The sequence below is a fragment of the Epithele typhae genome, assembly GCF_022376455.1.
Source record: "Epithele typhae strain CBS 203.58 chromosome Unknown BXZ73scaffold_48, whole genome shotgun sequence".
Classification (NCBI taxonomy): domain Eukaryota; kingdom Fungi; phylum Basidiomycota; class Agaricomycetes; order Polyporales; family Epitheliaceae; genus Epithele; species Epithele typhae.
In genome coordinates, this window is record NW_025954239.1 from 270014 (window position 1) to 284568 (window position 14555).

The following is a 14555-nucleotide window of genomic DNA, read 5'->3' on the forward strand; positions in this document are numbered from 1 at the left end:
CGCGTGCGCACCAGATTAGGGCATCAAGCCCCACTGTCGTAGCAGCGGTCCGTCCAGGGCGCACCAGACATTGTTGGTGGGGGTCGCGGCGGGGGTCGCGGTGGGGGTCGCAGCAGGAAGTTGTGGGCAGTGGCGTAGTGTGGGGTGAAGGCTTAGGGGGTGGTAGAGTGTGGTGGGGTGGAGTCGGTGAGGCGGAATGGGTAGAGTGAAGTCAGCAGGGCGGGGGTAGAAGGGACGGGCTCCATCGCAGAGATCGCTGCGATGGAAACCTAGGCAGGGAGGAGAACGAGGACCAGGACCAGGACGTGGACGGAGAGCAAGACCGGCGACGCCCGCGGCCCCACCCCATGCGCGGTGATATCTCTGCCACGTGCCATCACTGTCACATGCATACCACGTGCTGCATCAAGCCCCCCGTTCATCGGCAGATCCCGGTCCGCAGCGCGGATTCCACTGACTCCACCGGGGGCACTTCCAATTCACCATGAAATCAACCTTGTGCGGATCCATGGCAATACCGTTTTTGTCAATAACGTGGCGGAGGATATTCAGGCGCCCGTCAAGGAAATACATCTTATCGTTTGCAAGATAGAACTTTTAGCGACGAAGCAGTATATCCAGCACTGCTCGTACGTGATGCATATGCTCCTCCACAATGCCATCCAGGTAAATGTCCAAGAAGACGCCTATATGCGCACAGCGCGGCCAATATGTAATTCATGAGAGACTGGTACGTCATAGGACCATTGACGTCGCCCTGTTGTAGAACTTGGCTCACCATTGTGCCATCAGGTATCGTGAACAGAGTACGCGGAACGTGCTCGGGAACAACCCGAATCTTTTTGTACGTGTCACTCCCACCAATCAAGCTGTGGTAGTGATGCCGAACAACTCTGTGAAAAATGGTGTCGATATCGGGCAAAGGTGCGGCCAGCTTATGTGTATTCGCATTCTGAGCTCATTTGTCTACCACAGTACGCAATCGCAAGACATTGTCATCGCGCGGAGACTTCAGGATCATTAGCATAGGCGTGGTGTTCACACCTGACGCCAACTTCCTAACGACTCGACTCCAGGTATGCCCACTCCTTCTCATCCCAAAGCAGGCTCAAAGCCTCTGGACACTTAGACGGTCTCCAGGGGTACATTTTGGATTCGACAATCAGTGGGATTGAATGATTGACCTCGCGTAAAGGAGAGGTATGTGATCCATCTTGGCATAAATCCATTGCCTCCACCCTAAACTGCTCATGCAAATCCTCTAGCGCGTTCTCAGGCAGATCCGCCCCTGCTGAAGAGATAACGGTGACATTGTTGCCTCCCATGCCAATGGGAGGGGGGACCATGGACCCGATGGACACTCACAGAGAATTCAACGTAGCAGCGATCTGGTCGAAGGTTGTCAAATCCTTCCCATGGAGTGCAGTCATGGTGGCTCTCCAATTCCGGACAGTTGTGTCGAGTGCTTAGAGTATTTTGAAGAGGGGCATCAGAAGTGGGGGGAGGGAACAGCGATCTTGTGGGTTAGACAGAAACCGGAAATTGTTCAGTCCGACGTGGGTGCAAAAAAGGTCGACTATAGCTTCGAAATGGAAGATCCACTCCCACTGAGGGCCCCAGGACTCGTCGTTGTCAGGGGAGGCGTTGTGGTGGAGGACGGGGGAGTAAAAAAAATCCTCCAGGGGTGAGGTAGCCATAGTGGTTGCAATCTAGCAGGGAGCGGACTACACACATATGGTTAAAAACGTCGGCCAGACTGAAATTCTGGATTTACGCACTGAATATTGCACCGGTAGGTGAAACAAAAAACACGGTGCACCACGCAAAGTTATCCCATATACACTGCTGACACCGGACAGGAGGGCGGCCATCTTGGCCAGCCCAATGACAGTGGAAACCTCTCCGGGCGCATCGGTCACACTAGTTAAAAATGTTGGTGAGAGATATAAGGCATAGGATAATAAAGCTTACCGCCACATTGAACGCCACTGCAGCCACGCGGTCTATGGATTCATCGTCTGAGATTAGTATAATCTCCTTCCTGTCCTCGCCTATTATTGTTGTAAAACAATCGGACTCGTCGTCATCACCCTTGTTGTTGGCCTTTGCCTTAATCTTTCCCTTTTTGCTTTTTCTCGGCAACTGGCCTGTAGATGAAGACGTCCCAGCCAATGATGGACTAGCTGCGCCGGATGATGGGGCTGTGTTGTAAATAATCAGAGCGTAATGCATTGCTTTCAATATATACAACTCACCGGTCTCTGCCATTGCTTGCACTCTAGCAGAGCGCCTTGTCTGAGCCAGAGTGTGAGCAGACCCCTGTGATAATGCAGGAACAAGCTGGTTGGACTGTATAGACGAGAAACCGGATTGGGCAGACAGTGGAAACGATGCGTAACGAGAAATCTGCAAAGGTGCCCGTGAGGGCTGAATAGACACCTCGCGTGATGTTGTTCGTCTCTGGGATGACGAGTAGGGAATCTGAGGTGTTGAGGTGTTTCCCAGACTAAGAGTTGTTGTTCCGGAAGATGAAGGTTGCAAGACAGCAGATATGGGGAGGGACAATGTGTGCAAAATTGTGCTGGACGCTTGGGCCGGAGGGAAATTGACTTGTGGCTCTCTATGGAAACTAGCAGTGTTCTAAACATTTCTTTTGGAAAAAGGCAAAGACATCACATACGGTTGGGAGGGTCTGCGCGACACAGGTCCACCGGAAGACTCTTGGCCATGGGGAGGTCGTCCTCTGGTCACAGGTATGCCCGAAAGTTGTCGGTTGTTGATGGCAGAGGATCCCTCCTGTTGTGTAGCCGGATTTCCTTCTATACCTCCGCTGCTGGAGGACACCAAGGACTGGTGGGAAGCACTGGATGACGTGCGGGTAGACAGGGTGGTCCAGCCCGGAACGCTAGTTTGGCAGGTGGGTGTATCTTGAGGATTGTTCGAAGGCATGGTGGCAGAAGAGTAGAAAGTGCAGTAAGAATGCTAGGTCTTGCCGCACCCTTGAGGTGGGAGCCTGATGCGCTTGATATGCCACAATAGGCGTACTTGGGATCTTCTCTGGAAGATGCTTCCCACCCCGGCTTGATCAGTTTACTCTCCACATAATGATTGAGTGTAAATTGATCAATCAGAATGATATTGAAACACTATAGAGATATATATATAAAGTTATAGAGTGCATTTATGAAGAAGGAAGAGCTGGAGATTCATCCCGGAGTGCTCTAAGGAAATCAGAAAAGGCGAAAAAGGCTTAAAAGCGGGCTGGAGGTCTACTACTCTGCCGGATTATTTGATTAGGCCGTTGAATGCATCAAAAGCAGGCCGGAAGCAAGCAGTGCACACGAAAAACAACACAGAGAAGCAAGTGTTGCATTTAAAGCGGGTAAAACACAGTTACAAAGAAAAAACCATCCCCGGGGCACCTGAAAGCATTTCCATCCCTTCCCTTACTCAAGCTTGAGGCGAAATAATGGATGGGAAACTCCTTCCTAATCCAGCAGGAGGTGCTCGATATAGACGCCCACTGGGGCACTCCGGCATAGGTTCCCCGGGCGGGGAAAAATTCCAAGGCAAACAGAAATCAGTTAGTACAAGTCCGAATCTGCGCAAGGGCTAGAGTACCCTTTCCGCACTGTCGTTCGCAACTCGACAGCACAGAAAGAGATGCTCTAGCCCCCATAATGCGCAACTTAAGGTCAAAACAAATAAAATGACCTTTGATACAACTCCGGCAAGAACTACCAGTAAAGACCTTTGACCATGGGAGGGGGCATATACCTCAGTACACCTATATATATACCAATACCTATTAGGTGTCGGGTCAATGGGCATGTGCCAATTCCTGGGGCATACGGGTAGGCGCAGGTAGGCGCGGGCCATGCGCGGACAGCGGGCACCTAGAAAAGACTTGCATCTGCTGAGATTAGAACCCCGGCCTAGCATAAACAAAGCGCAGCTCAGCTTTACAGCTGAGCTACGCGTCCTTACAAGATTCCCCATATACATTGTTATGGATTTACTGCACCCATGGACATATTATCAAATCTCCCATCAGTTTGTGTTATCTCTCCCGCTTACACGTTATCTCCCACGCCCACGTCACGCGCTTCCGACCCGCCCCTCGTGCTCGTCGTCCCCAACAGCGAGCTTGCTGTCCTGCCGCCCCGCTCCCCCCTCTCCTCCGTTTCCCTCCATTCCTTTTTGTATCCGCTTGCATTTAAAATGCGCACATAATGGTATATAATTCAATACCCTCACTCAGCTGGATGAGCCTGCATTGAGCCCTTATACCCCCAAAAATGCGTGCAACATAGGAACTTATACAATTGATCAATCATCTGGCTATTATCTGCATCGGATAGGATTATGAGAACTTGTTTTTCATCTGAAATCGCAGGTGGATAGCTGGAAGGGTGCAGGTATGATGTCATATATCATTTCAGGATACACCGCTTGGCACACTCTGAGCTCCTATGGCATGTCTCCGCCGTTTCTCAGCCATTTTTCAAGATTACTTCTGCATCATGTAGGAGAATACTACCCTGTTCTACTCCGCTTTTCAGAAAAGTAATCGGAGCACATGTTGTCGTGGAACGGACTCTGGACTCGCCCTATGTATTATTTTTCGCCTTTTCCTTGCCTTTTCCCTGCCTTTTACTATATTGGAAGGTTGTTCCCGCGCTTAAGCGCCCGTATCGCGGACTCTCTTAGCACTTGCACTTCGTGTCCTAGCCCTCATCTCGACCTCTTGGTCTTTGTGGGCTAGGTGAGTATCTCGATTGCCTGTATGTCTGTAGAGCTATGTTAACTTGGTCTTTGTGGGCTAGACATCCCTCGCGTGACTCTAGTTTGCGTCTGCTTTGCGCCTAGTGCCAGCAACGCCTCTGCACCACTACATCGAGGTCATCCAACCTCCATCTCTACCCATCCACCCCTCCCTCTCCTCCGATTGGCGTTCGCGGCCCGCTCCCGCGTCACATGTCATCTTGCTATACACTATGTCATAGAATAATGACATACCATACCCTATCTTCAATACTGCACCGATAAGCATGAAACTGACGATCTGAGCTCTATAAATGTGTAGAAACGCAATGAAGCAAATGGTACAATGATTGGACGTCTGCACAAGAACATATGAAGGCCGCATTTTCAATGTAGTCCTCCCTTCTGAGCACATGTCATATCATCGCCAAAAAATCGTCGTTTCACCTGCTTCTTTGTGATATGCGCTCTTATTGATCTCTATGTATGATTATAGGTGTCCATATGACGATAAATGTATATACCATATCACTGTGGAATATGTCATTTCAGGATGACATATGACATCATACCTGCACCCTTCAGCTATCCACCTGCGATTTCAGATGAAAAACAAGTTCTCATAATCCTATCCGATGCAGATAATAGCCAGATGATTGATCAATTGTATAAGTTCCTATGTTGCACGCATTTTTGGGGGTATAAGAGCTCAATGCAGGCTCACCCAGCTGAGTGAGGGTATTGAATTATATACCATTATGTGCGCATTTTAAATGCAAGCGGATACAAAGAGGAATGGAGGGAAACGGAGGAGAGGGGGGAGCGGGGCGGCAGGACAGCAAGCTCGCTGTTAGAGGCAGTGAGCACAGGTGGCGGAGCGGGGAGGCGCCGGCGAAGACGCGGCGGCGCGGAGCGTCCGGAGATATCGGGGCCATCAAGGCGGCGCAGCGGCACTGACTGGCACGGCTATCAGAGATAGGCGCTGGTGTGTGCCACAGGGCGTAATTGGCAGATGCACAATCAGTACCAAGATAAGTGCCATCCAGGAGTGATTTGTGCAAGTGCGAAAAACAAGCCCTCTGTGAGGACTTACAAGCGTTCATACCTACCATTTGATGAGGCTATAGCACATCAAGTTTGAGCGCTATGAACAGTCCGATAGTGCAGTTGGTGGAGCGGCAAGTACATGCCGGATGCCTGTGTTCGAAACAGATTAAATGCAGTTTGAGTTTTGCCGGGCGCTTCATGCGTGGCAGCCTGCGGCCTATCTCGTCACATGGTGGTTTCTTTGTGCGTGGGTATATGACACATGCCAATTGATCTGACACCTAATAGGTGTCATTATATACTCTAGCATACTGAGGTCCCTTGGAGGGGGAGGGCCGGAGTGGTACTCCAAACCGCGAGCGCAATAAAGGGTGGATGAGATGGGGTTGGTTCATTAATGGGTTACGACTCACCTGGTTGCCTGTGCACCATATCAGTCACAAAAACCGCAGGCTGAAAGAATAAAACAGGGCAGTGAATAGCTGGCAAAGACCATTATGAAACAGATCTAGGTACTCATGGGGCTTTCCAGATCCAGCTGCACTAGGAGAAAAGATATGAAGAATGAAAGAGAAAACATGGCGCAGATGCCAGGTTCCATGGTTCGTAGCGTCCAAGGACGGAGACAAGCCACGGGCTGTGCTCCATCATCCCTCGTCCAGTCTTCCCACAAATGTGAGGTAGGAGGACAGTAGGATACACAATGAGAGGTCTGGCCTAGATGTCAAAGTGTTGATCCGGAGACAGGGGAAACCCAAAGGTGAGGTGCCTTGACCCAAAGGTCGTGGGGGTGAGAGGCATCCCTGCTCAACCCCAAGGAGAGTTCGAGAGCGGAACGTTCAGCTCTTTATGCCGCATCGACTGCTTGCAAAGTGGGTCACACACATTTGATAGAATTGCTGAAGTCCTCGTTCTCACCTTTACCTCCTCCTCTTCCTCCTCATCATCCTGCTCCTCCTTCCGTTCCACCCATCCCACATGTCCCCACAGCGCCCAAGAGAAATTGGGGGCCTTCATGCATCGCTTGTTGCCCTTTGTCCTCGTCTGCACCCACGCCTGCGCTAAAGACGGACGGCTGTACGGCTGTTCTCGCGCGGGCACCTTGCGCCTTCTCCTCTGTCACCACCTGCTCGCCCCCGCCTTCCTCGTCCTGCCGTTCGACTTTCCCCACGACACCCTCAACACACCAAGGACGTCCCGCTGGACGTCCCCAGCGCGTTGTTTTGCTACCCGGCGCCGCGGTTCAAGACCACGGCATCCTTCGTCTCCCGGTACGTCCCCTGCCACTACACTCACACCGTTTCTTCCCCATTCATCCCTCCTACCCCAGGCCTTAAGCTCACCACTGTGATCCCTTGTAGTTCACCATGTAGCACTCTGTATGTCAAGTGATATAGCCCATCAATATATTCTAAACATGCTTTATAAGAGTTCCCTTTGCCGCCTGCCTTGTTTTCTTCTTGATATTCATCAACTCACAGAGGAGATATCCACATGGGCACTCTACATCTGGTAACTTGTGGTGGTGAGGATGTTCCACAAAGAAGTTCTTTGGCTTGTCCTCAAGCATCTGGAGTACAGTCTCTTTAGTGAAGAAGACAACAGATACTCTACCCCATTTGAACCAATCAGGTCTCCTATTCAAGGGAACATTGTCTTCATCCAGAGAGAGATCTTGCCCATTGTTTTGGCCAGAATTTGACCAATGGTTGACCATGTGAGGGAGTTGTCCAGCCCAGGCTATGCATATGTCACCAGCCCTATATCTGCATGCATCTGGTTAGAACAGTGTGATTGAAAGTGAAACCACTTACTGAAAAACAGCCTCCAGTGTCGGAAACACTATTTCCCCTTGGTTAAAGTACCCAACCGGGCAGGTGAGTGCAGGTCCTTCCGCAATCCAGCGACCTGCTTCAAAGACAGCCTGCTTGTACTCCTCCGGAAAGAAAACCTTGAAAAGTCCAGCGAAAATGGCAGCAATAGGAGCGGACAGAACGTAAAAGAGCCTTGAATCCTTCACGATTTGCTCTGCATTGCGTGAGCGTTTGAAATTGGGGGTAAGCTCTTGTGTGAGATAGAAATCACTGCTAGGGTAAAGCTCCTACGAGCCAGGACAAGTATATCTGAATAGTAATAGAGATACTAACTCACATGGTTCCGATGCCCTTGCATATTCCAGCACTGCACCAAGTGAGAGGTGCCCTTGCGCTGCATAGGATCCTCTTCCTCCAAGGTGGCAGGGTAGCGTGCAACATGAGTATCTAGCTCAGTCCAAGGCTCATCATGACGGCGATCATTCTTGTGCACATTTGGCTGAACATGAGACGCTAGAAACTGTGTGCTCTTGAGGAAATCTGATTGCTCGTCTGGCTAAAAGAAAGTGAGATAATATGCCAAGTGTGCTGTAAAAAACTCACATCAAGGCCGTCCGAGATGAGATAATCAGTTTTGTTATTCTTTTTCAACCGCTTCCAAAGGTTTTGGACAGTTTTATTGTTCCGTTCAGTGTACATGGCACTGATCGGCTTAGCCTCAACACTAGGGGAGCCTCTCTGCATGCATATAAGCACAATGTCTACAATCCGGCTAAGTACTCACAATCAAGAGTCTGCGCCCTAGATAGACTATGAGAATCTTGCCATTCGGTTGACAATAATGGTAGTGAATGGAGTGCAATTCTTGTTCTTGGCCTCGTTCCACTCCTCTTCAATTTGACGCAGCTCGGAGGGTTTGAACTGGTGAGCAGTAGGAAGCTCGTCCAATGACTGGTTGATGTAGAAGCGAGGGGCCCACTTCAACACCTCCACAGCCCGTGCAACACCCTTCTCAAACCCTGCCTTAACAGCCTCTGGATCATACTTGATCTTGCCAGGATCAAGTACTTCAGGGGGCAGTGGGTTGACATTATAGGAAGGGAGGAGCTTCTTGGAGGCTCTGAGATAAATGCAGATAGAATAGTACATAATACTCACAGGTTTCTTCCCATCTCTAGTTTGCTGAACATGCTTCTTCAGTCTGGTGCATCAAACAAGGGGAAGAGAACACCCTGCTCACCTCCTGAGGTACAGGACTGTAGCTTTGTGAGCTACTATCTGAATACCCTCTTGAGTGCTTCTTGCCCATGCTGGCCATTGAAAATAGTAAAGAAAGTCTTGGACAGCAGATAGAGTAGTCTGGGAGAGGAGGAGATGGTGGTAGGAGGCAGAGATGGCAAAGATAATGTCCTGTAACTCTACGCCCGTCTAAGCGCCCGTAAGCGCCCGTAAGAGCGCACTTCTCAAGCTGACCCCCAGAACGGAAGAAGACAGCGTAATTAGGTGATAATTTGCACGTGAGTACATCCAAACAATGTAATTTGAGCGCATTTGGTTTCATGTAAAATGGTCAAAAACTGACAGATATATAGCATGCGCAACATCTCCCTCAGTCAACTCAGCCCAGATTTCGAGAAGTTCAACAGGGTGATGAAACTACGCGCAAATGGGCACATAGATACACCCACACTGTCGAAATCCGACAAATTTGATTTTGTGTAAATCGGATACGAAATGACTGATATAGAGTGTATATAACACCTCGCTTGGTCAACTTGGCCAGAAATTGAAACAGTCATACTGGCACATTAGACAGCGCACTTAGGCGCGATAGACGCGCATTGAAACGTAAATTATGATGCAGTAAAATTCGTAAGGTTTGTCTACGAACTGCCTGAGATATAGCAACTTCAATCTACGCACGGGCCAAGTTGGTGGGAAATCAAAACAAGCATACTGGAACATTAGACAGCGCAATTAGGCATGTTAGATGCGCATTTAAAGCCTCTTTGAGACGCAGCAATATTGGTGCCAAACAGAGAAAATTTGTTTGAGATATAGCAACTTTGGTCTGCACCCAAGCTGAGTCGGTCAGATTTGCAACATGGGAACCACTTGAAGGAACTCTGCTTAATCTGGCAGATATGTGCAAATAAAATGCCATGTTTTTATAAACAACAATTGGTGTCCAACAGACAACAAATAACCAAGATATAGCCATCTTAGTATCTCTTTAGCTCAAACCGCTCAAGCTTGCAGAACACTGCAGAAATCTCACCACTTCACGTGAGCCAGAAGATATATACCCAAGGCAGAAGGAATTCTGGCACATCCTATAGTATACAATTTGAATAAAAACTGACAGATCCAGAGGCCACTGAACATACAGCTGGTGCAACCAGTGATATAGCCTGTACTGCTACTTATAAGTGCTAATGGTCATATGACATGTATACCATGGTATGAACTATCTCATTATGCATCTGTCATAGCTGAGATGATGTCGAACAGACCGGTTTGAGCTTATAACATGGGTTTGAACATATGACTTATATGTTGGAACCACTGGTATACCTCAAATACTACACCGTTCTGAGTGCTTATTTCACAGTTTTTAGACACATCAGTGGCACAATGTACACGAATATAAGCAGTGTTTTAGGGAATTGACCAGAGGAAGAGGAGCACACATTATATGCTACTGGGACTTGGGCACATACCATAATAGGCAACTACATTTGCATTTGCTGACAAGCCTCTCTATTGCTCATTTTGATTCTGTTTCTTATGATTCAAACTACATTGAGTACATCATTGCAGTGGCTTTCCAACAGTGTATGTTACATAAGCATATTCCAGGCCCTGAGCTGTAGCTCAGTCAACACAAGCTAGTAATAGTTGCTACAATATGGTACATCAAATGCACCAGACATACCATGACATATGCCATCTGGTAGCCCGTTTTGGAGGCATTCTGATGCAACTATGTATGTAGCAATTGAATTAGAAACAAGATTATAACAAGCCATATACTGTGCATGTAGTGTTACACCAGTGTTACTCAAACCATTCACCTTAAGCTTCTTACAATATCACATGCTATACACTGTTGGATTAGGCTCTCCAATGTACATCCAGTGCATCTATAATGATTTGAAATATATACCATCTGAGCTCATACCATCAGTTATAACATATGAGTTGTATGTCATAAATCTTACTGTACTCCAACCACTAGGCTTTTATGAGCCCTTCTTTCACAATCACACTAGCTACTATAAGGACTATGTTCATAAATATAAGCAGCACTTTAGAGAATCAATCTGATTTTCAGCAGTTACTAGCCTGTGGTTGGTCCAAGCATGGCTAAAGAGATTATATTCACAAACACTCTGCAATGCCAGATCTGCACAAAATCAGCTGCATATATACCTAACAATACGGATAGTAGAGAATGCTCTTGCACCTGCACATCATATCATTACAAAACTGATGAAGGTATCAAATTGCGGTACCTAAACTGAAGCTCCTCTTAAGCCTTCATCCTAGGACCGCTAATGAACGACAAACATGTCAATTGTCAGTGCACACAGTGCATAATTCCCTGTTCTTCTCAATCGTTTTTGCATTCTTTCTCTTGCAGTCATTCTAGGTGGTAAATTCGGGTCTGGGAGCCATTCCCAGTGCAGGCAACCTGATGAGTCTTCACTTATCCTCCGGCGTTCCATGAACCAACCCCGCCCCATCTACCCTCTATTGTGCTCCCTGTTTTTAGAACCACTCTGGCCCTCTCCATCCCATTGCAAAAGCTTTCCCCGGCAGGCTTGTTATTAGCAGTGCTTGCCGGAGGTGCTACATCACGTATTATGGGGACTAGTGGATCTCTTTCTGTGCTTTCGAGTTGCAAACGACAGTGCGGAAAGGGGAATCTAGCCCTTGCACAGATCTGGACTTGTACTAACTCATCCCATTGCGCCTCAGTGGTTTTGTCCCCTGGGGGAACCTACGCCTGTGCGCGCTGGCGGGTGTCTATATTGCCCAGGTTCCGCTGGATTAGGAAGGACTTTCTCATCGTACATGTCGCCTCAAGCCCAGGTCCGCGTCAGGTTGGGATGACATTTGGGTGCCCTGGGACTGGCTTTTTATGTTTTACCTGCTTGTATTTGCTTTATATGTAATATTTGCTTCTCTGTGTCATGTTTTGTGTGTGCCACTTGCTTCTGGCATTAAACAGTGTGGGAATATTGATCCAAGGTTTCAGGATCCGCTTGAGATGTGGTTGCAAGATAGCTGCCTTGCAAGTTGCCATGGTTTTTTCCTCAGCAACTACAGCCATTCAACAGCTATACTTGCTTTTGGTTCCACCTCCTATGTTTTACTCTGGCCCTGTGGATTTAAATAACAGTATGATGTTCATTTAAAACGACTCTCCACTCTGATGGACCACCTCAAACGCTACGCAGGGGACTAGTTCGGGTTGTACGCCGGGTTCTTGCGTGGCTATTCCGGTAAGCACCCTCCTATCCTCATCCCGGTCCCGTTCTTGTCCCTCTGCCTTTGTTTCTGTGTATAGGACCATTTTAGTTCTATTAGAGTTTTATTTAATGGTGGAGTCTACGGTTTCTCTTAGGGAGTTGGAGCACTTTGGTATGATCTTGCACACAATACATCTTCTTAATATTTATCTCTTTTTGACGGTTTGAGACATCAGCTTCCATGTTTTTTCAGTATTAAACAGCCATGGATTAAGGGCGGAGTAGTCGAAGCCGCCCTGATTATGGCGCCCATCAGCCTATTTGCGAACAAAGCAAAAGCCTTCTTTCATCACACCATCTTCATAGCTGTTCCTCTCTATCCCAGCCATGATGCAACTCAACCATGATGTTGTCTCTTACATCATTGAACACCTCAATACCTCTGATCTTGCTGCCATGGCTTTAGTCCACTCCACGATGTGTTCTATTACCACCCCTCTCATTTTCTCAATCATCAACCTTGGAATCTGGAACCCGACTCCCCAACCACTCGAAAAACGGGTCCAGTTTCTTCTCACTCCCCATCCTCGTCTCAAGGAGGTCCCAGCGGCCTCTATCAAGATTCTTCATACTTCCAGGAACTCGTCGAAGTTGGCCACAGCTGGGCTGTTGCAACTGCTCCGTGAATGCTCCCAACTTCATGAGCTCCACATCCCGGACCTCTTTCAGTACGCCCCGGTGTTCCCCCAGATTCTCACTTCGATACATGCCCCTTCCCTTTTAACCATGCTCGCTCTGTCATCTGTCACACCTGATGCGTTGCACGCATTCAAGCCTTTCCTGCCCCGCTTCTCCGCCCTTATCTTTTTATCTATCACGTTCAAAAAGAAGAGCATCCCCAACGATATATCATTGCAGAGTTTCAAGTACATACATTGCTTCATAGGAACTCTTGCCAACCTTCCTAGGCTCTCCCGTTTGGAGCTCACCGGAGACGTTCACACCTCTGACGAGGGCGACCTGGAGATCGATGAGGATGAAATCGCCGCTCTTCCTTCCACCCTGTCCTAATCTCATCCACCTCTCTGCTCATTGCCAAAATAACACACAAGTCCTGGCGGTTCATCCTTGGCCCCATCTCCAGAAGTTCACATACAGCTGTGATAAGGATGCGGAGGGAGTCATTGCAGATTTCTATAATTCCTCCGGTATTACCACCATCCACCACATCCAGTTCGAGGGCTACCATTACTTCCCCACTCAGGAGAATTATCAAGGGAATTCGCCTCCTTACCACCTACTCAACTTTGAACACACCCCCTCTTTGGTGGCGGTTTCCTTCTCCAAAATGATCTGGGCCCAAGACATTGACGGTCCAACTGACTGTTACCTGGAAAGGGCGGAGCAGCGTCGAATCCGGTCTCTGGAGATACACAACCTTCAGCCTGAGAAGGTAGCCACAACGCTGGCCAGCACTGATAGTTTTGCAAATCTCTTGGTATGTGTTCGCTATTCATGTGTACTCATCTTTAATTAACACCCGGTTCGTTCAGGTCACTGTGCCCAAAAACCTCTCCAATATTCCTCTTCTCTATCTCCGCGTGGCTCTCAATTTAGATTGGTTTGAAAGTGGACACATCCCGGCCTGCATTGAACTTGCTGAGGCTCTCGCGCAGAGGATCCCCACGCTCCGGGTCATCAACGTGGAGTTCCTCAATCAGTTTCCTGAAGATGGGCTTCGTTGGAATAGGTGGTGGTGGGTTCAGCGCAACAATGAGATTGTCAAGTTGGTCGAGATGTGGCGAGAGGACGGATTGGAGGTCGCTGAGATGATCAAGAGTCAGGACTTTGGCGAAGAACGTTTGAACGGTAAGAGAATTGTGACATCAGAGTCCCTTGTTTTACTGACTATCTGTCTAGGATTCCTGACTCCCAGCCGTACTTACATCAGCTGAATTTACGGCGATATTTGCTAGTCTGAATAGTGGGAATGGAATTGTGCATATTACAATGGCTGAATAAACCTCTGTGAAGATAAGTTGTCACTCTCGTCATACTCCTCCTTACCACTTGTCCTACGTTTCCAAACAAGTAGTTGCTCTTCACCTCTAACTACTCCTACTTCAATAAACACTTGTGTATGTTGTGCACAAGACCAGTCTGAATTGTACGTGGAGTTCTTGCCACGGCTATACCGGTAAGCATGCCCTCAACCTCAAATGGTGACTTTGAACAGGGTAATGACTTTGAACACAGTAGTAAGTGAGGCCGGACTAGTAACCTTGAACAAGGTAACAATTTTGAACGTGGTGGTAAGTCCGCCCGGATTGACACATTGAACGTGGGGGTAAGTAGGGCCGGACTAGTGACTTTGTACGCCGTAGTAAGTGCGCCCAGACTAGTAACATTGAACATGGTATTAAGTTCGCCCGGACTAGTCCAAGTTTACTTACTA

At 48.3% G+C, this 14555-nt stretch overlaps 1 protein-coding gene across 1 annotated transcript; it reads left to right on the forward strand.

Annotated features, from left to right (window-relative positions):
- Positions 1–13130: 13130 nt before the first annotated feature.
- On the forward strand, positions 13131–14055 carry BXZ73DRAFT_79747 (uncharacterized protein; the record flags this gene model as incomplete). Its single annotated transcript, XM_048023155.1, has 3 exons — positions 13131–13598; positions 13654–13969; positions 14021–14055. 3 exons carry the CDS (start codon positions 13131–13133, stop codon positions 14053–14055), a joined length of 819 nt encoding a protein of 272 aa, XP_047875061.1.
- Between the last annotated feature and the right edge of the window lie 500 nt (positions 14056–14555).